The sequence below is a fragment of the Lonchura striata genome, chromosome 1, assembly GCF_046129695.1.
Source record: "Lonchura striata isolate bLonStr1 chromosome 1, bLonStr1.mat, whole genome shotgun sequence".
Taxonomy (NCBI): Eukaryota; Metazoa; Chordata; class Aves; order Passeriformes; family Estrildidae; genus Lonchura; species Lonchura striata.
The window spans coordinates 133,852,210-133,877,980 of record NC_134603.1 but is presented as its reverse complement, the minus strand read 5'-3'; the positions used below and the strand labels follow the sequence as shown (position 1 = coordinate 133,877,980).

The following is a 25,771-nucleotide window of genomic DNA, read 5'->3' as shown; positions in this document are numbered from 1 at the left end:
TAAATCAAGTTCTGGTACTCCTGTTCTCTTGCTTCAGCTCCAATGTCCTGCACAGAAGTGTATACTTGTTAAGCAGTATTGCTTATTTCTCTACATCAGGAGCACTTTTTTTCTGTCTTGGCATCAGAGATACAGCCTCTGTTCATGACAACTCAGCTACACATCAGCTAGGCTCCTACAGAGCTGTTGCAACTTAAACCTCCAAAGGAAGAGCGAGTCCCTTCACTGGAGCCAGTGAAAGAAGTAGTTTTTCTAATTACTATCTGGTTGTTTCCTCCCCTAAAGCAAGCTTCCCAGGCTTTAAATTTACCTGTGCAAATGGTCCAGTAAGTGCTTTATTTTATTTACACTGAACTATAATCCCAACAGAGAGATAAAAATTACAGATTTTTTACAGATTTTTTTAATCCAGGCCCTGGATAATCATGGATCTGCCATTTCCAGTGCTGATCAGACATAGGGGGTCACAGCAGCTGTGTCACAATTCTGCTCATCTCTGTCATAAAAATACACAACTGGTCCATGTCAATGGAGGAGAGAAGCTAGGCACTGTACAGAATTGCAAGGGTAAATATTTATTCATACACGAGGTGTACCAGCCAATATGGGGCACCATGAATGTGGCTTTACATAGGTTCATTTAGCCTTCATACATTCAGGTACAACATAATTTGACAATCACTGACACCCATGCTGCCGATTAGCAAAACTTTGAAAATCCTGGAAATATTTTTCCAGGATTCTTGCTTCTTGTCTGCTGATCCAGATGCCCCTGGTGCCAGTCTTGCCTGTTATTTATGATACAAAATGACACTGAGAGGGTTTCAAAGACGTGTCAGAGAGGTTGGGATGCTGATGGTTATCTTGGTTGTCCAAGGACATCCTTTATCCTTCATAGACAGCTCTAAGCTTCCCAGAAGCAAAGGCATTTGCTTCTAGGGCCTGGTAGTGCTTTAGTTGCTTTTACTGAAGCATGAACAATATTACAGTGTCCAGTAAAATACCACTCTTCTATTGCCTTACAGTATATAATTTTATACATGAACTAACATATATATCAACTAAATTTCACACTGGAAAGACTGACATACATTTATTAGGGAAGGGAATTTTTCTAACAATTCCCGGATGTGTTGCAGCTGCAGATGGGAAATGGAAAGGCGCTTGGGCTCGTCGCTGTCCTTCTTGCAGAAAGATTGTCTGGTTTGTCCTCTTCCCTTGCGCCAGCACAGATGGGCCCCGTGTGTCACCCCTCCACCCGGTTAGACTGCCCTGCTGAACAGCACACACCTTTACACGAGCCCATCAAACCCCGTGAAGGATCTGGTTTCACCTCACGGACTACGAGCCATGTGCACTGATCGCAGATGGCGGGGCTCTTCAGAGCCCCTGCACTGAACATCGGCGGCGGGTGCCGGACAGCCGCGGCGCGGACAGCCCTGCCCCGGCCCTCGGCACCCGCCCGCAGCGCGGCCGCGCTGCCGAGCCCTTCCACCCCGCAGCTCCTTCGTGGCCGAGCCAGTCGCCGGAAGGTGGCAGCAGACGATAAAACGTGCCTGCGTTTTGGTCCCAAAGGTGTGCTCCCCCGAAAGCCTTTTACAGAAAGGCACCGCAGAAAGAGGGGGGCTGCAAACCGCTTGTGCTCAGCTCTCGTGGTTTTTAAACCGTCGGGTTTATAGCAGCAGGTAGAAAAACAGTTGTTTTTTAAAGAATGTTCAAGTTTGGTGATAACAAAAGCTGGAGTCGTGCAAGGGAGAGGAAGCCAGGAACGCAGGCTGGCCAGCTCCAGGGCGTGGGGCTTTGAAATCACTGAATTGTTTGGGCTGGAAGGGACCTTTTGAATGTCATCCAGTTCCATCCCCTCCACTGTGAGCAGGGGCACCTTCCACCAGAACAGGCTGCTCAAAGCCCCATCCACCCTGGCCTTGAGCATCTGCTGGTGTGGGACGCGGCAGCGCTCAGCCCTGTCTTCACAGAAGGGCTAACAAGAAAAACAATAAATCTCTCTCAACAGGTAAACCATTGGATCTGCTGTCAAGTCCTCACAGTTACACGGTTACTGCAGCGTCCAACCAGGCACTGATGCACAATATTTTGTGGGTAAAGCAGGCACAGCATGTGGTTCCATGGGAAAGTGGCCATACCACATTCCCACCTCCTGATGCACACCCCAGTGGATTAGGTCTAGCTGGATTTGCAGTGCACACAGCATATTTTCACAGCAGCTCAATCATCATAGAATCACAGAATCATATAATGGCCTGAGAGATGATTCATTTCCAACCCCACTACCATGGCAGGTTGCTCAGAGCCCCATTCAACCTGGTCTTGAATACTTCCATGGATGGGGCACCCACAACTTCCGTGGGCAGTCTGTTCCAGTGCCTCAGTACTCTCACAGTAAAGATTTTTTTCCTAGTATCTAATCTAACCCTGCTGTCTTTCAGTTTGAAGGCATGCCTCCTTGTCCTGTCACTGCATGCTCTTGTGAAAAGTCCCTTTCCATCTCTCTTGTAGGCTTCTTTCAGGTACAGTAAAGCTGCAATAAGGTCATCCCAAAGCCTTTTCTTCTCCAGGCTGAAATAAATCCTTTAGCCAGGGTGTTAGTGCCTTTGGAAATTCTAAGTACTTCTTCCAGCTCTGCTGTATCTGCAGAACTCTTTATTTGAGGTGGCAGAAGATTTTCCTATGAATAGTAAAGATAAGTCTAGGAAATTCTTTGTTCTTACTAGCACTTATGGGATTACCTGACCTGACATACCAGCTCTTTTCTCCACATAAATAATACTCAAAAAGGCATGAGTTCCAGTGTGGTACAATGATTTAGAAGTAATCCTTATTAAGTAATGACACTTTAAATGTATTTGAGACTTGCTGAAATATATTAAAAAAACCAAATATTTTCCATTTTAGCACGAAAATATATTAAAATAGTTAAATTTTTAGGAAGCTATAGCTTCTTCAGATTTTGTAATTGTTGCCTGGAGCACTTAATCTAAGACACTATCACAAATTCTGGAATTTCTAAAAGTACATTGGGATGCTGATCTGTCAGGTGAACAGTCTGGACAAATTTGAAGAGAAACTGGTGAGTGGTAATATGCTGAAATGGGACATTCTATTAAAGTATTAATTTATTCCATGTTCTTAATGGAGGTTCATTAATTAAACTTGACCATATAAAATAGCAGAATAGCAGGAAAATAACTTGATTTTATACCTTCATATGCAATAGACTGAAGAGATTCTTATTCTGAACTTTCATGTAAACTTGGACAATTGTGACCAATCATAAAGAAATATGTACTATAATAGTTCTACATATTTCATATACAAATAACTGATTTTTGCTAGAAATAAATCTTAGTACCTCAAATATCAAGTGCCTATTTGAAGCTCCAGGGTCACTTAACTAATTAGCTGTATGAGTTGCAATCTTACTTAAATTACCTTCCTTGATATATTAGGCCTGCAGAATAAATTATTAATCTCACAAAACTTCTTAGGTAAAGAGTCTTGCCTCTTCCTAGTTACAGTATTTTCATCAAAGCAACAAACAAATGCCAGAGTATTTATCTTAATTAATTAAATTATAAGGAATAGAATCAAATATGCATCCAAAAATATATGTGGAGCTTACAATTAGTCAAACTAGAAGCTGTACAATTCCAGCATTCAGAAAAGAAAGGCACATGTCTCCAGGAGGTCCATGTTACTGTCATAGTTCAAGAGGTCTGTGTTTCAACACCTTTGAATGAGTTATTTTATTGTATTTTCACCAAGATGAAAAATGTTTGGTTTTGGAAACAAGAAAAACACTTTGGTGTGCTCAACTTGATTGTGTCTGATTGAAGCATGCTAGCAAACCCACAATTATTCAAATACTAAGTGAGTGCCTGGATCATGTACATGGAAAGTTTTAGTGTCTGATTTCTTCTGTCACCTCTTATAATAAAATTTACTTTCATTTAGGAAAAAAAAGGCTTGCTGTACAGACATTTGGTGGGACACTGGTTGCAATGGTTAATATAGATTTGCCTAACTTCACAGCTGCAGACAGGGGTTTAAATTACATTTTTTCCTAATTGCTTTTTCTTGTATGGGAACATTTCATTTTCATCCTCAGTGCCTGCTTTTTTCACAGACTTTGGTACTTTCCTTTAGAAATACATATAAGAGAATAGAAATTTTAGCTGTTACACAGGAACTTATTCTAAAATATTCATCAGTTGCCTCATTTAATAATTTTTAATACTGCTATGCCTCACCAGTGATTTCTAAAAGAAAACATGCAAAGAAACAGAAAAAACCCCCAACAACAAAAACACCCATGCTTTTAAAAGCATGTCTTCCTTACATCTCCAGCTCACCTACTTTTTAGCCACCAAGCCTCACAGTTTGTTCTGTAATGGTATCTGTTCTGCTCTGCTTTGAAGGAGAGAACATTTGTCTCTTTCTGAAATACAAGCTGGTCCTAACATAAATAACACACCTAATGCCCCTGTGGCAAAAGTTTTTATAACATGCAGTTGGACTAGCTGAATAAAATAGAACAAGTTCTACCTGAAATTTGTGTTGACTTCTACTTACTAACAGCCAAGTAACATAAATAGGTAATCAGTAATCAGCAGTCTGTGAAATTGGGAACTTTACCTATTTTACGTGAATCACCTGCCTCCTTCAAGCAAGCCAACCAGGCAGCACTCTGGGAGATTCCAGTGCCAAGGCTCAGTGCAGCTGAAGAGTAGAAGGTAAGGGACAGATCTGGCACAACATGCTGTGACAAAGGCACAGGTAAGATAGTCATTAAGCCAACTTCATATTCTTCATGCAAGCTCACACTGAGGTAGAGGCAAATCTGGTTACGATGCACTATGATAGGTATGCACTAAGGCAGTACCATCTGCCATAGAACTCCCACTAGGTTCAGTGGAAGCAAGTGCATGTCCTGGTCAAATAAAACCTCCACCATGGTCATCTCTCAGAGACAGCAGGTCAAGAGCCACAGGAGAACTGCTGGATGTGCTGTGATGGTGATAAAAGACATCCCCCTTTCCCTTGCCATTGTCTCTGATGGGTAATATGATTTGTCTTAAAGTGAGAACACTAGATAGGAACTGCAGGAGGAATGATTTGGATGCTCACATAATCAATCCATTCCACAGATGGGAGAGTTGTGGTGATTGCTATTGACTTTGGTATGCATCAGGCTGCAAAATCTATAAAATACTCCTGCAGACTAGGCCAGCTGAGTAAGCTAGTATCCTGAGGTTGCAGGCAGCTATCTGGTGATCCCCAGCCCCACAGGGACACCTGCAGGGTATGTCCAGCCCTAAGACAGAGAACATTCACTTTTGGATGGGTAAGTAAAGGTGCTGAGTTCTGGTAAAACACAAAGTTAAAATTCTAAAGTAGCTACACAGGTGCTTTGTAATTATAAATTCTGCAAGGCCAAAGACTGTAAACCTGTTCATTTGTAGACAAACCTGCTTATATTATATACTGCATTGACAGCATTTAAATGCAGTATTAGCAAATAATCTAATCATAATAATCTACATAATGAGTGTCATATTTCTTGTGCCTGACCAAGAGTCTTCTCTCTATCACTCTGCTACACATACATATAAGAAGGTCATACCTATTAACAGCAGAATTACTCCTTTACAAATGACATTGACCAAATACAGACATTCAAAACTAAAAAAACAAACAAAACCACAAACAAACAAAACCCCCCCAAAATCACCAAAAAACCAAACCTATAACCTATTTTTTTTTAATTTAAGAATTTTAAGAATTTAAGTTTAAATTTAAAACTAGAAAGTGGCACAATCGTTGTATTGCTGCTAGGAAAATATCTGACTGTTGTCAGGTATTTTTTTCTTACAAGATGGATCAGGGAATCTTATATGATCCATATAGGAGTCTTTCATTCTGATATGTATTTTTGTTGAAGAAAATAAATTAGAGTTAGATAGTATTGTTATTAAGAGGTATTGCTGAAGTTATAACACCTGAGAATATACAATATCTATGCTCCTTTTGTGTTGGAAGAGATTGTATATGCCTGTGATAATTTTTACATTTTTACATATTATTTGTGCTTTACCAGAGGCATGCTGACAGCCCTCTGATTCTGGCTCCAATGGACTGTGTCAGAATTTGAATCTCCTAATCAGAACTTTGTGATTATCACACATGGTCTTTAGGCTTTATCTTTTGGCTTCATAGTCCACTAAAGCACCACAATGAAAGTCACCAGGCATACATTCTCTGAACAGTGAATAAAGGAAACAGAAGAGGTAGGAAGAATGTGGAGTTTCATTGTTAGAGAAAATGCTGTAGATGAAGAAGCCTTTGTCCTTTTCCGCAGACAAACACAACTAAAAATTAGGTCTGATATTTGAAGATGGTTCAGTTCCATTTTACATACAAACATTTTTCAATAATAAATTTAGTTCTAAATAAAAATAATAGATGGCCAAAACAGCAATTCTTCCTGTTTTGTAGAATGTCTGATCTGTATTTCTTATCCTGTTAATCTCTTTCACATCACATATGCTGTCGAAAGCAGTTTACACGTTTAATTTATGTGAATTTAATAAGTGTTAAAGTTATTCAGCTTTCTTTCTTACATTCTTGAGCAAATGAACATTATTAGTCAATCCTGAGAATTAAGCAAACAAGATGAATATCTTCCTGTAACCGAAAGTTTATTTGGCTAACCAAGTTGTGAATTCCAGACAGCTTGCCCTGCATGAATGATAAAATAAGAATTAAAATAGGTGAAGTAGGAAATCATACTGTAAGGGTTTGTTTTTTGGTTTTTTATTTCCCTAGGAGAAAAAGTCCTGTTTTTCCAATGTTGAGAGGATATGGAAATATAATTCCTTGAGATATTTTATCTAGTAGTAATTGCCACATAATTCTATTATTATTTATCAGTATGGTTTTCATTACTTTCATAGTCATGAACTAGGTGTTAAGCTAAAATATAATATAATTACATGGATATAAGTCTGTAAGTAAAAGGAAAATTCAGCTTATCAATTTTTAGCATTAACTCAAGAACCCATTTAATTATAGGATTTGGGATGTTTGTAATTATGTTCTAAATGGGATATTTACTGATAAATTAATAATTTATTTTTAAATCTAAGTGTCATATGTGTGTGAAATTTTACTGACATCTACAGCAGGGGCCTCTAACAGCCAAGAGGAATGTCACTGACACAGAAATGGTGATTTATTTTTCCCTCAGGGGTGTCCAGGACTTTGTAGTTGCTGGGAAAAAAACTTCTATTTGTACAGGCTTTGAGGGGGTACTTCAATTTACTGACTCAGGAACATTTTTTTAAAAAAATGAACTCAAATTTATGTTCCTATAAAAATCTTTCCTCTTTGATTAATTCTTATTTTCACCTGCTGCTTTCCCCTATAACACGATTTTCCTGTAGTGAAATGGCAAAGTCTGAGAACTTTAACTGAAACATATGTCTTGCTTCAAATATGAAACAACAGATAATGCAGACATTTTTCATTCCGTATGATGGATGGTGTTTTCTTTTTACATAAATGGTATACGTTCCTTTTTGACTAAAGGCTGAGAGCATGGTTTTGTAAACACAGGAATGCACATAACCTGTACCTATTAACAAATTATTTCAGACTTTTCCATGAAATGTAATGGAGGAGGAAAGGAAAATCCTTTAAAATGTCGGATTGTAGGTTTAGTTTACTTTGGTAGTAATATGGGTTTTGTTGCTAGGACACCTAATTGATTTTTTTAAAAAACTTGTTCCTGGTCAGTAATACTGTGCAAATACTGTTGTCTTTTGTAATTTTTTTTTTTTGTTTGTTTTTTTGGGCGTATCCTGTCTTTGGTGGAAAATTCAAGCAAGGAAAGAATGTATATAAAGGAACCATGTTCAAAAGATCAGCAAAGCTGAGATCTAAGTTAAATCAGAAAGACTTTGAGTTTTGCATATAGTAAAACAGCATGATTCCAAATGCAGAATAAGGAATCCGTTCACATTGCCGCTCGTACACGTTCCAGGGAAGCCTTTTTTCTTCCTTTGTGTGTAAGCCTGTGCCATCTATCGCACCATCACAAACCGAACCCACCTCAGGGGGAACTGAAAGAAAAAGCACAATAGGACCACGTGATACAAAGTGCAATTCGCCTTTCAAGGCACACATTAAGTAGACTATTAAATTATCTCAGAATATTGCTCTGTATTTGCTGAGGTATAGAAATTGTATGAGCATTTAATAGCCACGTGCCATATTCCCCATTGTGCTTTTAACACGCTTCTTCCAGCCCGTCGGGCACGATGAGTGCATGGTAAGTAATGTTAACATGGGGGGCTACACATCCTTTGTTATCATCCTTACACAGTCTGCGGCACACGCTCGGGAAGCTCGTTGTGCTGCCCAGCCTTAGAGCGAGCTGTAGGATCCCTGCAATTGTGCGAGCCGCGCGCAGGAGCAGGGCAGCACCTGGAAAATCGGAACTGTCAGAATTAGCCCTGTAGCCACGGCACTGGCGGGGCAGCAGAGTTCGGGTGCTGCCCGTTCAGAGCCCTGCGTCGCAGCGCAGCGAGCGCCGGCCCCTCGGCGATGCTGTTCTTTTGTGAGCAGCGGGACCCCCGCCTCTGCCCGCACGGCGCGGGGTGTGGAGGGGGCGTGGAGGGGGTGTGCCCGCCGGCGCCGTCCGCGCCCGCTGCCCCCGGCGCCGCCGCCGCCCTGCAGGGTCAAGCCCGCTCCTCCGGGGGCGGCTCCGGCGGGACTGGGCGGGGGTCGCCGGGGGGCAGAGGCGCGGAAGCGGCCCGGGCTCGGGGAGGAGGGGCCGGCGGCGGCGGGAGGAGGGGCGGGCGGCCGCACGTCACTTTCCCCGGCCGCGTGTTTACGTGGAGCTGAAGATGGCGGCGCCGGTGGCCCCGCCGCGGCAGTTGTCGTCGCTGTGAGGCGGGAGGGGACCGGACCGGACAGCGAGCGTGTGCGCCCCGGCTGAGGGGAGGGCGCGGGGCGAGCCCCTTCTCCTGCTGCCGGTAACACCCTGCTCTCCCGCACAGACGCCATGGAGGACGAGGAGCGGCTGAAGAAGCTGGAGGCTGGGAAAGCCAAGGTAGGAGGAGGAGGCGGTGGCGTGGCGGGGAGACCGCGGGGTGAGGGCGGGGGAGGTTGTCAGCGGGGCCGGGCCGAGCCGCGCGGCGCGGCGGCGGAGCGGGGCTGCGGCAGGGGCTCGGCGCGAGGCCCCGCCGCGAACAAAGCCGCGGGCGGAGGAGGCGCCTGGCGCCGCCCGCCCCGCGCTCCCCCGCCCGCCGCGGGGCCGCGCCGCGCTCCCGGCCGGGCGGTGGGGGCCGGTGCCCGGCGGCACCGCCCCGACACCTGGCCTGCCACAGGTGCCGGTCACGGGGCCGGACGCTGACAGCCCGGACAGCGCCCGCTGCGGCGCCGGACGGAGGAAGAACCCAGGAGGAGGAGGAGAAGGAGCGTTAACCTCATTACCCTTCGCGTCGTGGCGCGAATCCCCTTTACCTCATAAGCCTGGGAAACCCTGTGAACCTGTAAGGAAGTTTATGAAACCGACAGCTGTTCTGAGTGTGGAGCTAATGCTGTGTGAAAGCCTCAGGCGGCCGAGGATTAGCGGTGCCCGTGCCGGCGGGCCGGGAATGCCGTGACTCGCCGCGGGACCCCCCCGGTGCCGCAGCCGCCACCGCCCGGGGCTGTCAGGCGGCTCAGGCGCTGCTCTGCGGGCTAACCCAAGGGTTAGTCGGGGAGCTTGTCATTTTACCTTGAGCGTGGCTCACTACACACTGGCTGCGAAGCATTTCGCCTTCTGGGCAGCAGACCAGACTACACTTCAGGAGGACCTTTTTTTAACTTCAAAGAAAGCTTTGGTGTGGTCAACGAGATAAGCTAATTAATGGCATTCTAGATAAAATTAGCGTTTTGGCGTTAGGTATCATCTATTTCCTTCCTGTAATCATAGCTAAATGATAAGAGTTCAGAAGTTGATCAGTCATTCATGCTGAAGATATACATGTAACTTGGCAGGAGCTAGTAGTTGAGGCAAAATGAAGACAAGCTAAAGATGAAACTATGAAGCATCATTTTCACATCTGATTTATGCAGACTATAGAAAACATATAGTTCATCTGAAAAGTATTGAATAGGTATTTTGCTGTATTAGTAAAAAACTTCTTAACTCAGTGTGTTTCTCTTAACTCAGTGTGTTTGAGTTAAAAATGTCTGTTGGGAAAATCTCGTAGATGGATTTGTATGTTTATATAGAAAAACCTGTTCCTTAAATGCTTAGTGCAAGAGTGGTGTTTGCACACCATTATGTAGTACTCATAAAAGGCTCTGGGAGAAATTAGATCCTGGTGGCAGTACATTGTGTCACAGATTGGCTATTTTTTTTGCAGAAAATTAGTAGTTAATAAAGAAAATGGATGAAGTAAATTTGCCAGTATTATAAAGCACAATTAAGAATTTAGATTTTTCTGCCCATATTGGGCTGGGGTTAACACAGAAAATTAATGACAATTACTGAAAATTGAACCAAAAATTTGCTCTAGCAGGTATTCAGTGGCTTTTTTTCAAACTTCAAGAAAAGACAGGTACACTTTACTAATTTATTCTGTATTTTAAGAGTACTGTTATAACTTTCACAATTGTTCTAGTCTTTTCTGTCTAAAACCTAATGCTGTTCTTGTATTTGTCTGGAGACTTTAGGGTTCTATGCTTTTAAATGTCCCCTGTGACTTAAGTCATTATCACTCTTTAAAGCTATACATGGTTTATGTGAAAAGGGACTATAAAAGCAGTGTGAGTTTTTTCAGATTTTTTTTTTGTGTTCTTTGTTGCCTTTACCCCCTTTTTACATGTGAATGTAGAAATCTGTTGTATAGTGGAGATTAGGTCACAGTCTTTCAGTGACAAATATCACTGATAAAAGCAGAAAATAAGAAATTGTGTTAACAGAGAATGAAAGCAGGAGTTACTCCTGCAGTTGCTTTTCTCTTTTTCAGGCACATTCACAGTGTAATCAGTGCATCTCCTAAAACTGCTTGGCTCCAATGAATTATCTTCTGAAAACCACAGCAACAAGCATCCAGAAAACTTTTGAGCTTTATCACTTGAGAATTATTTAAGTAAAATAGCTGAGAAAATTTGTTTAAGTATATGTGCAAAAAGTGCAATATTGCTATACTGCAGACACCTTAAACCATCCACCTGAAATGACAAACTTTAAATAAGATGTTCCATAAACTGCAGGATTAATGTAGGTGATCGGGAGTCTGGTGAAAGAGCCTAGTAGAGGTCATGAAGGTGGCTGGTACATTGCTAACAGTGGAGTTACTATGCACCATTGAGACCTGGATTCTGGTTTGGTTTGGGTTGGTTTTTTCCTTGTAAAGTTGGCACTGCTGAATCTCAGTGTCTGCTTATTAAACAATATGAACTTGCTTGTAAAGCAGCCATTTGGTTGTTTTCTAATATCAAGTAGGCAAATGTGGTATTTGGTTTTGTGTGAATCTATCTCGAATGGAACTTTGTCTTGATGTCTTCAAGACACTGTCCCCCCACATTGATCTTTTACAGAGAAGTGTATTAAAAGTGGATTTTCTGCAAATTAATTTTCTTCGGAGTCCTTCTTTATTGTTCCTGGAAACGAGAAGCTGCATTCTGAATCTTACCTTGATTGAATGGTGCTAAGTGTATTTAAGCCTGGCAGAATAGGTCTCAATGTGAACACACAGCCTTTGCCAGTACATAATTTGAAAGTGGAATAAAAAGTCTTGATGGAGGCTCACCAATGTTCATGTGTACCTGATGATTCTGGGAGACTACACCCAAGTCTGCATTATGAAGCAGTTTGCACCACATGTTGTTGTTCTGTCTGGTAAAGCCTGCAAAGGCAAGGGTGGCACAAAGTTAAACCCAGGAAATTACACACTCCTTTTTTCAGACCTGTAGTCATTAATTTTCTTTTGCCATGAGGTAAATCTGCTGAATATTAACCCAACTTCTATAAATGTCTGTCTTCCTTCCATTGAAAATGATCTCTCAGTTCCTGTATAGAACTCTCTTCTCCCCCAAATAGGCTGTTTCTTTATCTGATCTCATGATGTCATTATGGAAGCAAGAAGAGTGTTTGTTAGAAAGGCCAGTTAAGGCAAACAGTGTTGACTGTGATGGAAAGTGGAAGGGAGAAGATGTGTACCAGCAACAGAAATATAGATGTAGCCTGAAAGGTTGATCAGTGCCTTAAAACACAGTGACATAAGAAATCCATCAGATGTGTTTTGTGCCTTGCTGAGGAGATTCTGGAATATTGTTGATGGCCTGAGATAGTGAATGTGTAAAAAAGGACAATAGAGGATGGTGGTTGAAGATCTTGATATGGCATACTATGTGCGGATTCCTGTGTGCACCAGTTTGCTTGGAAACTCATCTAACATCAAAGAGGGTACTATTTATGGTAGTTGGATTGGGTATTTTAATTTCATGTATGTATTTAGCAGCTTAGGAACTGGCTTTTCTTATTAGGATGTGGGACTGTCTTGATCAGCTTTCAAAACTACAGAGTTTGCTAGCTTCAGAATAAGACCACGGTGATTGGATTCCCTTGTCAGAAAGTGGCTGAGGGTATTTTGGTGTAAAGCTTTTGAAATTTATAAAAATATTTTAATTTCTGTGCACACAGGCACACATGAAAGGCACAGCTATTATAACTGGCAAAATTGAGATGAAGCTATCAATAGCAGGTTTTATGGAATGATCCATTTTACAGTACTGAAATTTAGTTAGCAAAGTATTTAAATAAGTGTTTAAATTTCTAGTGAGCAAAGGGCCCTCCATAGCTATATGGTTGCTTTTCCCATGGGAGGGGTGAACAAGGGAGAGATGCTAATACACTTTGTAAGTTCTTTTGGGTTGGTCTAGGATTTCAGGTCTGATGTTAGAAATACATAATTAATGTTTTGTTTTTCAAAGCTTTTATGAATGCTTGAAATACATTGTTGCAGTGTTCTAAGAAACTGTGTAATTGTTGGAGAACCTGAAGAAATTAGTGAGTTGGTTTAGTTTAAACCATCAACTTGAGAAGAGAGGTTGTTACTGCTTTTGATCTGTACCAGAAAATTACTGAGCTGATAGAACAGTGATGTCGGTTGCAGAAGCTCTAATGGCTCTGAGTAGACAAGTATTACAGGTTGTATAACTAATTTGGAAAGTTATCTTTGCAAATTTAATAGTCAAAAGAAATAATTGCTTATTTTGTCATCTGGTCATGCATGTAAGTATTTCAGATGGCTGAAGATGAAAATTACATGTATTATTAAAATAGCATTGTCTAAGAGTCTGGGAATGTTTGCTGTTTGCATTGCTGTGTCTTTCTTTTTTGAGGGAAGAAAAAGATTTTCCTCACTCTTCTCTAGCCTCTTTGGACTGAGTAGTTTTGGAAGTCTCATGGGAAGGTGTTGATACGTTGGGGTTTTTTTAAATAAAACACTCAAGCAAACATGGAATAATTATGTGACTCAGTGATTAAAGCTCTAATCAAAATCCCCAGAAGAACTCAAAGTATAGATTGTATAAAACACAGTCCTTTTAAACTCCCTGTAATATACCTGAAGAGGAAAAAAGACAGTATCTCAGTAGTTGTTAGAGTTTTTCATCACTGAAGTCACAGATCACAGAATATTCTGGTTTGAAAGGGGCCTACATGGATCATCAAGTTCAACTATTAAGTAACTTAAGGCAGTTACATATGGGGATTGAACCAACAACTTTGGTGCTATCAGCTCCATCCTCTACCCAACTGAGCAAATTTAAGGGTCCATGAAATTAAATAAATTTAAAACTTACATATTATTAAATAGCTGGGCTATTAACACATCATCTTTTGCTTTCAAGTGTAGACTGTTCACTTTGTTTTTCCTGTCTGCCTCAAACAACTTGAACAAAAATAAACAGAATTATGGAAGGAGGAATTTATTTTCAGTCTCCATTTTCCTAGTCTGCTTTTCTCTAAAAATAAGTCATATTTGCCATATCACAAAGAGCTGATTTCATCATAAAGCCCTAGTCATTGTGGTCACTCTTCATAAATTATGCATGGAAGAAGCTTTTCGAGGTAAAAGTTCTCAGCATGGCAGTGGTGCTTTCTGTATCTGAAGATGTTGGTGTGTATTAACAGACAAGACAGGAAACAACTGGATCTTTCATGAGTTTCCTGGAAAGGTGCGGGAAGGCTTTGGCTTGAGAGTATAGTGAAAGGGAAAAAACACTATAATGAACAATTTATTTTAAAGAACTCTTTTTCTTGCACATTAAAATCCTCAGAAATCTGTATCTAGTTCCTAGGCATTCTTTTGTTGTCCTGCAAAGCTATTGCTTTTTCTAGGTCCTTCTGAACCTGTGGGGTTTGATTTCTTTTCATTTACAGGCTTCAATCTGCTCACTCCAATCTGCATCTCTGTCAATTTAAAGGCAAATAATAGAAGGTATGTGGAATTGCATGTGTAGATTTTGATTATGAACATGAGTAAGCTTAAAAGCTTACTTTGTATTGCAGAGAAAATCACAGCTATAAGGACACTGAACATTGCCCTGGAGAGAACACATGTGGTTTTAAAATTTATTGAGTAAAAGTAGATAGGACAGAAATTGAGTAGAGGTGAGAAAGGAACAAAGTGTGAGGTGTTCAGCTTGTTGTGCATGCATTTATTTTTATTCAAAACAGTGGATATCTAAGTTGTATTGTAGAAAAAATTATTTTCTATACATTTGAGATATAAATATATTCAGTCTAGATAATAGATTGCTACTGGGATGGTACATAAGCTCGGATGAGAGATCAAATGGAAATATGTGAGACCATTTTCAAGACACATTGTATGCCTAATAGCAGAAAAATTAGTATGATTCATTTAATTTTTCTTTTGAGGTTGATAGGTTACCAGGTCATTACAGTTTACTCAGTGTTCTTTTTTTTGCTTTGAAGAAATAAAAAGAAAGTTTAATTTTTTTTGTGGACTCTATTAGGTAGTTGTTAAAAAAATAAAAGGTAATTCAGTTGAAATCTGGGATTTCAACACTCTTTTAAATTGAAACTACTAGAAGTTTTCCTGTGGAAAAACGTTGTGGGATTCTTTCATATTGTTTTGATGTCTATTTCCCTCATTCCAGAAATCTGTTCTTGCTTTTGATATAGGGCCTAATTATTTGTTTTAGATGTTTTTATCAATGTGCCCTTTTGTTCAAGTCTTTAAAGTAGCTCTCTATTTTCCAATAGTGGTGCAAGGTAGAACGAGCTGTAATTTATACTTGTTTTCTTCTGTGAATACAGATAAATATAACTTGAAAATAACCTTTCTTCGTTTGCCAGATTGGAGAGAATTGTTCTTTAATCCAAAATGCTTGTGAATTTCACAAAAACAGAGACATGTCAAGACAGTATTGTTAATAGCACTGTGAAAGCAAGAAATGGCATTGTAAAACTGCAATTTAAAATGTTTTGTTGTTCCTTGTGTAAGGAGGAGGAATTACAGAAAAGAAAGCACAAAGTTGCTCTTTGCCTGCTTTCAAGACTGTCTTTGTTTTAGTATGAGTCTCTCTCATTTCTGTGGTCTTCTTTCCAACTACTTATTTTTTTAGTATGCATGTTGCAATAGCAAAACCGAGATGACTGCAACATTTATTTCCTTGTTATAACTAGAATCCAGAAAAGTTTGTTTGTTGGTACTTATTTAGCAATAAGCTTGATCACCACCACAAATTAATTCTGAAGGATTTTTACTAAAGTGTATCTGATACGCTAAGGAAATTAAACTTTTTGGCATATGTAGGTGTTGCAAGGAAATCCTGTATTTTTTCCAAAAGGGTATAACCAAACAATCAGCTGCTTTTAAATATTGATGTACAGAGGTATTAACTGTAGAATAATACATGGTTACTCTAGCATCTTAGAGTTTGGAATAGTGAAAAACCTGAATGAAAATGAGGACAAAAGAAAATAAGGTTGCTGAAGTAGGTCCAACTTCGTTGAACTACTGTATATTGCAACATAAGATTATATACTAGTAATACAATTATTGAAAATCTTAATTTAGGGTCTGAAAGCTCTGTCTTAAATATCTGCCTCACAGAGACAGATTTCAAGGTATTTCTGTGTATTTGTTGCAAAGTAATTTTGTTACAGATACATGCTGGCATGTCACTTTGAATTTGGAATCATAAATGTACCACAGTTCAACAAAACACAATTGATAATTGCAGTCTTTTAACTGCTATGCTGAAACATAAGTAGTTCTTGAAATTTATGTTGATGAGACACTTGTCTGTTTACTGCAAAGAGTTGGCACACCCTATTGTGTTGATGCTTCTGGTGTTCCTGTTTATTGAAGGAAATCTTTGGGAATCTTCATTTTCCTGTGATTTCTTGAGAAGCTAACATTTTATAACTACCTTTCTTAGAACTAGTGGAGAAAAGACTGAACAATTAATAAAAATGTTCAGATTTCTTAGAATTCTTAGTTTCTTGAAGTATTGAATAATTTCTCCTGCCTTTCTCCTCTTCTAAAAGGGAGCCCCAGCAAGCTTCCTTTGGATGGAGCAAATGCAACAGTTGTCAGCTGGGCAAAGGAATGTGAGACTAGATACCAAACACTAAGTTGAGGGTAGTGAGGGAGTGATCAAATCCCAGTTTTAACAACATGAGTTGTAACATCATGGCAAAACAAAGAAGAGGTGGTCTATTGGCCTACAAAACAAAGAAGAGGTGGTCTATTGGTCTATGCTTCTAAATCTCAGAACATGAAGAAATTTTAAAATTCTTGACAATGGGAAATCATAATGATAAAGAGAATATATACCATTTTCATGATATTTTTAGAGGAAAGCTTAGATTTGATGAAAACTGTGCTGCCATGGCAAAATTAAAATTACAGAATATCTCTAAAACTATGATAGACATAGAAAACCAAGAAAATTGGTGGAGTTAAAGAGATGGAATCGATGGGATTGTTCTGGCACTGAACATGTTTCTGTACAAATATTGATAAAACAGGTGTTCCAGAGAATAAGCAGAGTAAGTGTATAAAATTTTATTCAAATAAGGGGTAGGCTGTGATTTGATGGAAGTGGTTATCCCTTAATTCTGGCTTTGCTGACCTTTTTACTTGTCATTAAACTCTGTGAAGAAACCTCCGGTATCCAACCACAAAACAAGGGGAAAATATTTAAGAATTTCTCAAGTCATTTAGGTTGTCTAAGGGAGGTAACTGGTTTAACATAAAACCTATATATTTGCATTGAGAATATATATTTTCAATTAAAAGGTACATAGGAGAAATGTCTTACTATAACAGGTAATGCTTAATAACAATGATAAGAAAACCCTATTTGGTCTGTTCAGTTGTATGCTGTGTTAGCTAGCCTAGTTTGCTGTGTTAAAATAAATGAAGGATGTCCTGATACAAGACTTCTTAAAGATGGATGCGTTAGATTTTTGACATTATTTGGAATATATTCTAGGAATTCAATATAGTTTTCTTAAAAATAAATCCGAGCAAAAAACCAAAAAAAAGACTCCTCAAACAAGTGCGGTTTTGTGAGCAATATCAATGTCTTTGTGAGCTTGCTTTTCTCATAATTCAGCAGCGTGTAAAAAGTGATAAAAGCCTGTCAAAATAGTACAAGCCTGTCAAGCCTTGCACACTGAGCATGAAATTCATGCAGTTGGTTCTTCCCTTATGTCTTCTCAGCTCCTCACAGAGCTGTCTCTGTCTTACAAGCTGCACTTTGTGGGCATTATTCTCACTCTGTCCATTCAGTGCCAGACTTGCCACATGGTGGGAATTAATGTAAAAGTGATATAAACAAGGTGGGAAAATGGTGAAGCACAACTGAGTTGGACTTGTTCTGAAATATTTGCAATTTAGTAAAAAAGAAAAGAAATAAAACCATAAACATTTCTTAAAATGAAAATTTAAGTTTTGTTCCATTTTTGTATGGAGTTGAAGCATAGAGATGGCCAGAATGTGTATGAATAATTGCTTTAAAATGTACCAAAATTTTCCAGAATTTCTGCTTTAGACAACTGAATCCAATGTTCCTGAAAAAATTGCATTGACAACTGGATGGAAGTCATCACATCACTTGTTTTTATTAACAATGAATGGCTATCAGTTCCTGCTTAGCATGAACTGAATTTAAACAATTTATCTGTATCTGAAAAGGTGATTGTCTTGTTGCCAAAGATGTAACCTCTCAGGTTCTGTGTCAGTTGGTGCTTGTCAAGTTGAAAAAAATTACGATCTTCTGTTGGTTATTAATAAAGCCTTATTTAGAGAGAGTCTGTTCATTCTAAAGGTGCCTCTTTCCTTCAGACTTCTTGGTTAATGAGAAATTAGATGCAAACACAACTCCTGAGATCTTGCTGTGTCTTTACATGTTTTCTCTACCTGTTGGGTTTTATTTCTCTCAGTTTTTGATCTTTAAATATCTCTGTCACAGCTACATTTTTACTAAAGAGGACACTCTGGAGAGGAAAAATGTAGATGTATTCTACATAAATGCAACTAAATTATTTCCTCTTAGGATGAAGAAGTTAACTTTACATGAATCAGGATAATGTAAACAGTGCATTGAGACTTAAAGTAAATCAACGTTTTATGCTTTTTGTAACATCCAAAATTACTTTTGTTGACCCTTCTCAGCTAGTAACTAATAAATTCTTCTCCCTCGTTTAGTATAATGACTGAATGTTACCATGCAGGAGGAAGGAAAAATATGCATTGTTGGGTAGTGCAGGACTTCTGCTGATAAGGAAAAGCATGCAGTGGGCTGTAGCCCCCTTGAGGCATCGGCACAAATGACAAATGCTTTTGTGATTCAAGTTTTCTTGCATTAGCTACCTAGAGAAGTCTGGGCAAAGCCTCTTCACATATAGATTCTCTCCATGCAGTTCTTTATGTGTTGCTGTATTGTTGCATCTTTAAAGCTCTGTGCTGTAGAAATGGTAGTTTTTAAAGTTAACTGATTAGAATTTGCAGTTGTATAATTGCAGTGTGTTGTGGAAGGACAAACTATGGGAGCTGGAATGGAGTATTGATTAAGATCCCACAGGATGTAGTTGTTGCCTGACTACAATTTTCTATAGATGTGTCAGGATTTTTGTTGTGGGATTCTAATCAGTATTCATGATTTTTGAGAAACGGTTGATTATCCCCAGCCTTGGCTCCCTGGAATCCACATTGATGCTTGGTAATACACTGTAACCACGGCTGCAGTTATCCTGACGTTACCAGTAAGACTCTGTATGTGCTCATTAGGGAGTCTCAAAAGACTGGCAAAGACTGTTCTTTAAAAGAATGAACAGACTTCTCTGAATGAATTGTCAACATTAAGGTCCTTGCGGATCTGCACAACTGTTAATAGGAGACCCCCTTTAGGTAACTAGGGTTGATCTGACAGAACTTGCCGAAAGGGTTAAAGATTTTTGACATTGTGTGACATCATCTTAAAAGCAAACTAAAGACTTGGTTAAGGTACAATTGTCATTTCATGTTACAAATGAATAGAAAATTTGGCTTAGCATTATTTGTTTTAATGGTTACTCTCAAAGTAGGTGGTCATTCAGTCTTCCACAAAGCCTGTGTCACTCAGTATTTACATTATTAGCTGTGGAAAGAATGTGTGTTTGTATATACACAGTACTAAACTGAAGTGGGTGGCAAACATGGTGAAGAGGCTTAGACTTCAAAATAATCTGGTGTAAAAGGATGTGGAAGCAACACTCAAGGCTTTTTTTGCTTTTTTTGTGGTAAGGACTGTCCTTGGGCTTTCCAGATACTGAGTTTAATGGGAGTATTGGAGGTCTGATGTATTATCCACTGTAAAGGCCAAACTGGGGACCACTTAAGAATTTTGATGTATAAACATTTATGGGACTGAGTACAATGCATCCCAGCATCCTTCAGAAGTTGGGTGCTATTGTTACAAGGCTATTTCCTTGCTCATCTTTGAAAGGTCATTGCCTTCAGAGATTTCAAATAAAGCAGGAGGAAAAAAGCAAACATCAACTCCACATTCAGTAAGGGTGAGAAGGAGTATCAGGATCTGTAGGCAGGTCAACCTGGCTGTAGTGCCTGGGAAGATGATGGAGCAGATCTTCCTGTAACCCATGTTCAGGCACAGGAAGGCCAAGAGTGTGATTGGAATTTATTAAGGTTAATTGTCCTCTGTAATAGACTGAATGTCTCAGTAGATGGGGAGAGAATGGTAGATTTTGTTTACCTTGACTTTCGGGAAGGCTTTTGATGTGATCTCTGTTTGTTCAAACTGAAGATAGGTGTCTTGGATAGATGGTCTGCAAGGTGGACAGGAAATTAGCTGGACTGCTCTGCTCAGATTGCTGAGGCAAAGTCCAGCTAGTGGTAAGTAGTGTTCTTCAGGTGTACAGTTGGATATTTTGTAAATGACCTGCAGAACTGGGGGGAGTGTGCCTTCTGTGTGCTCATGGATGATACTGCAGTAGTGAGAGGTTAATGAATTGCGGCATAGGGCTTCTTATCAAAGACACTTTGACAGTCTGAAAGAACAGGCTGGCAGAAAACTCATGAAGTCTTAGTAGCCTGAAAAGTGGCAGAGGAAAGTTCACACACTTTCCCATTGGCAGAAAAGAGGATTTATTGGGGGATTTATTAATTTATTTATTCTTTATTATCTTTTTTTATTTATTCTTTATTTTTAGGTGTTATCTTCATCTATTTAGGTTGGGGAAGAACACCTCTTGAACTTGAACCACAATGTCCATGTAACTAGTTGTGTGAGGAAAATGGATTTGAAGTGTTTTACAAGAAAACAACTTGAAGTAATGTACAGAATGCTATAAAACAAGTGAAAGTGAATTTATTCTGGGGATTTTTCTTTGGTTGAAAACATATAGATTTTGCTCATAATTCTTTCTTACATAAATTAATGTAAAGAATAACATAAATTAGTCTGGTAATGCTAAAATCAAATAAAAGTGTAAGTAGTTTGAATTTAGGATAGCATTATTAGAAGCCTGAGAATCATTACTTTCCTTCTCAAAGCTTTTTAATTACTCTTTTTTAGTTTTAATGTTAATAGTTCAATCTTTATAAAAATGAAAAATGTCAGCCTTAACTTTTAAACATGCAAGACAATTAATAAATGGAATAAAGTGTCCATGTTGCGTACAAACTTGCAGGTTGCCAGTAATTCGATTGACAAGCACAGTGTGGAGTTACTGGCAACTGTTGCTTCTGCATACTTTTGTATTTTTAGAGTTGCCTTATAACTGGCAGGCACAGGTGGCCGTAGGTTATGAGTTTTGTGTGCTTCTGAATGAAATATAACATTTATATGGTATTTTAAATTTCATTGTCTCAATATCTTGTGTTAATTACTCTGTATGGGTTTTGATATTAACTGGGAAGTTAAGAGTTGGTATTTTTAGAACTAATAAGAGCATTTATTCTCATTAAGCAGTCATTTATTTTGTGGTAGTAGAAGTTGTTTAAAGTTTTCTTGGATGTGATAAATCGTAGTTATGTGTGTTTAATACAAATAAAATGATAATTGAGAAGAAAAACTAGCACATAGGAGATGTGAAAGTAATTTCTCTTACCAGAATCCGACTCGCCTCTTTCCATCCATCGTTACCAAAATTTAGATTGAAATGTAGCCTTGCTTTGAGCTCAAGGAAAAGGTAGACTCACTTTTTCAATGCCTTACAATCTCAGAAATGTTTTCCTAAGGTTATTTTTTGGGGAAGAAGGGCAGCATGGGAAGAAAATCACAGAATAAGGCAAAAATTCACTAACCACCTGATTACTTCTAGTATTTAATTGCATAGTTTGACTGTACCTATTCTGTAAGGCATTTCTTTTGACTTAAGTATTTTTAAGACCTAAATATAGTGGAATTAACATGCTTATATGCTTAACCATGTTACTGTATTGCAGTTGTTTTCTTAAAATAGTTACCCTCTAAGAACTCCAAGGGATTAATTAAAGGCGTCTCCAGCTGTTGATTTAACTATATTTAGTCAAACAGCTGATACAACTATATACTTATTAAAGAACAGGTGTTAAACCAGTTGCTTTAAGGCAAAAGAAATTGAAGTTACTACGTAAGCAATGTTCAGATTGTTAGTAAATTTATTTCAGTGATACATACCAATATCTGTCTGATGACTCTGCTGCTTTCCAGAAATTGAAATTCTGAATAATGTTTTAATGTGTGTGTATATATAGCTTCTAAGTTGCTAGTATGCTGTAAAATAAATGTTTGGGGCTTATTTTTTTCATAAGCCTGACTGACACTCACTATCTGTGAAAGTCCATTGCTTTTTTTTGTATTTCCTGTGTTCTGTGGCATATTCATCTTTATAGTTTATTTAAATATTTAATTGTGAACAATTCATGAAGTATGATTCTGCAGGTAAGAATAAGAAAAATTGATCCTATTCGTAACTCACTGGACTTCACTGGGTCTGTAGAAATCAATTGCAGTAAATGTAAATCCTAAACCTACAATTTTGTTGAATCAAACACAATATTGAAAGAAATAGCAGATATAAAATTGCAGCCTAGTACATAGTTTTAATGCTTAAGTGCTTTTTGCCTTCTGTTCAGGAGGGTGGTATCTGCCTTTTACTTTCAGAACATAACTTGCTTCACAAGGCTGAATTCATCAAGAATTGAGTGGAGAAAAGTACTTAAAATTTTAAACATATTTGTGATTGTACCTTACAAAAAATGTCAATGCAGAAACTTGCTGAGGAGTATGTATGAAATACTGTACTAATTATGGCTTCTGTCTAATAATTTTTCTGTCAAGTGTGGTTTGTAGGCAATTATTTAATCTGTTTCAAAGGCTTTAAAATGTGATACCTTTTGCAAGTTCCAGGCATTTTTGATTGTTAGTTGTTTGTTTTTGTTTTACCTGTGTCTTCATCTGATCAGATTCATTGAGCACAGGATTTGTCTTGATTGCTGTGTATGACAAGCCAGTAGAAAACACACAGCAATCTACCTTCCATATGGTTGGTGTCATGTATCATGTGAACCCTACCTAATTTAGTCTACTACATGCCACCAGTAGTTTAGTTTTATTTGTTAAGAAATTCTTAAGTTTTAACACAATATCTGGCAAGTTTGAATTTTGGCAACTTTTCGTTAAGGTGAAGTGGTATCATGTTGTTACATATCAAGACCATGATAGCTAGGGTCTCCTTTTGGAGCTCAAAAATTTTATGTATTATTCTGCCTGTCACAGCCTCTACCATTTATTGTTCAGCTGTTAAGTGTTACTAAGATATGATCACTTGATAGCTTGACTTAAAACACCAGAGATCAAATTTTCTGTGCACTTCCTAAAGTCTGTGTTTTGTTTGTGTCAGCAAAACATATCACATCCTGTGCTTTCATTCATAGGAAACTGATACTAAAATCATAGTGCAGACTTACATACACCTTTAAAAGAGCAGCTGTTTCAGGTAATAGAATCTCATCTACATTTTTATCTCGTTTAGGATCCTGCACTTCCATGAGCTTACTGTTCTTAAATGGATGCCACAGCTGAAGTTATTCATAGCCTTATGTGGATACCAAAACACCTCAGAAAAGTGCCTGAAGATAAATATTGATACTTTTGTTCCTAAAGGATGGTGGGATGGCATGTTCATACAGTCCAGTGAATAGTACTGTAACTGTATGAAAACAACTAATGCTTTCAGAGTATCTAAATCTAATATTAGGATGAGCTTTTAAGAATGAATTAATATATATAGCCATCTTCTGGGTGCAGATTTTCAAAATACTTGTGTGAGATGTGAAGGATGTCATAGCAAAGCAGTGAAGTATTCTAGTTCAAAAATTAGTGGAAAACATCATAAAACTTATTAAAAACTCACAATTTAGCAAAGCAGTAAAACCTTTCTTCCCTCATTCTTTTATAAAAGTTTAAATAAATTGGTAGCATTTGTATCACCATTATTAAAACTTATTTACAGAACTTTAGCTCTGGCCTGGAATTTACTTGCTATGGCAAGTTGGATTACTTTAGAAAAGCATAGAAAGTAGAGGGAGAAACATTTTTCTTTAGCGTGTCTGTGAATTCATTTGTTAACATTGCGATAAGTCCACCTACTTCCCCACCTCCCCTCCAAAAGATGTTTCAAAAGGTTTTGGGACATTGAAGACTTTGTGCCATTTGGGATTTTTTCAGCCTAGCTGAAGAATATTTCAGGATCCACTTTTTAATTAAAAGTTGGTGTTAAACAGAAATCTGGTGGAGCAAGAATGTTTCTGTTGATGCATAGCTCTTTTGCCTTCCTGTTGTTACTGAGCTACTGAAACCTGGCAGAAGTGACTGATAGACAATGCCTTTTGAGACAGCACCCAACTGGTGATCCTCATAACTTCATGAAGAGTAAATGAGGCTTGGTTTTATGTCAGTGCCTTTAGCCTGGATGGTCAAAGATCCTACTGTTTAAGGCTTCAAGTATAGATGATCTGTGGATTTTTTTAGAAAGCAGCATGAAACAAGCTTCTGTTGCCCTCTCATTTTTGTCTCTATCCAATCCAGTTTGTCCCAATCCAGTTATTTCCTCTTGCTTTGGGGACATTCAGTACCAGTGTGGGTCAGATGAATTTTTTGGCCCTCAATATCACCAGAGAGGCAGCATTTTATATGAGAAGAGTAAAATTAAAAAGTAGGTAGGATCAGTATATAAATCATTTAGGTAGAAGCAGTTTAGTTAAAGGCCAGTTGAGCAATTTATTTTGAAGTTACTTTAAGGCATTGCTTTTGTTGAAGCAGTCCAGCATTGAAATGTGCTTGGTATACTTGTGTCAGTCATTGTAATCTGACTTAGAGTGAATTTTCATACACTTAACTTCATTCTATGTCCAGAAAATAACCCAGCTATAATGAACTTAGCTGGTCCTAGATCTGTTCCTATTTAAACTCTTGGGATGGGGAAGAGCAGACCAGATCAGAACCACACTAATTCTGAGGCTTTCCAGCTCACAGTGCCATCTGGCGGGGTTCATTCCAGTTCAGCGCCCTTGGTAATTAGCACTGCCAACAGTACTCTTAACTTGATAAAGACTAAAAAGAATTGCCTGAGGTGCTGTTCCTCTTATTGTCCTGTGTTGTCCTTCAAGATACCATAGCTACCTATAACTGTAAATTCTGGTGATCTCACTGGTTCTCGTCAGAGGCCTCAAAAGGAATGGCTGAACCTGAAAGACTCTCAGGCTTTTATTTAGGAAGACACTAGGATTTCTTCTTTGGAAATATTCTTATTATCATCAAGTAATACTCATGAGCCACTTAAGTTTCCATAAGGAGAGACATTCTAGAGTCTTGTTCAATCTGTTTGGGAAAACCTGGCTGTGAGCGCAACATAAAAATCAGTAGGTTGAAAATTCTTAATTTCTGGGTGATTATTTCTTGTTCATTCAGCCTAATGTTTCCCATTTAGTAAATTCAGCATCTGTTGAATAGAGCAAATAACCTAAAGCTCTGTTTGGCTCAACAGATAAGGAGATTGAAACTTGCAAAGAACATTAATTCTTTACTTACAGGTTGGATTTTCAGCTTTATTGTGACATAATATGTTTAAAGTATTTGCAGGTTGCTTGCTCCTTTATCTTCTTTTTTTGGGGTTTTTATCTCAGATTTGAAAAGAGTTGTAATACTCTGTTTTTTGTTGATTAGC

The 25,771-nt window shown here is 38.7% G+C and overlaps 1 protein-coding gene across 5 annotated transcripts in view; it reads left to right on the top strand.

Moving 5' to 3' along the window:
* The first annotated feature begins 8,867 nt into the window (after positions 1–8,867).
* The window catches only part of AKAP9 (A-kinase anchoring protein 9), a 103,750-nt gene continuing 86,846 nt past the window's right edge, over positions 8,868–25,771 (top strand). For all 5 annotated transcript variants that reach the window (XM_021551657.3, XM_021551654.3, XM_021551653.3 and 2 more), the window contains exon 1: positions 8,868–9,130. In XM_021551657.3, coding sequence (XP_021407332.2) covers positions 9,083–9,130 — 48 coding nt within the window. In that variant the 5' untranslated portion in view covers positions 8,868–9,082. The remainder of the gene's footprint in view (positions 9,131–25,771) is intronic.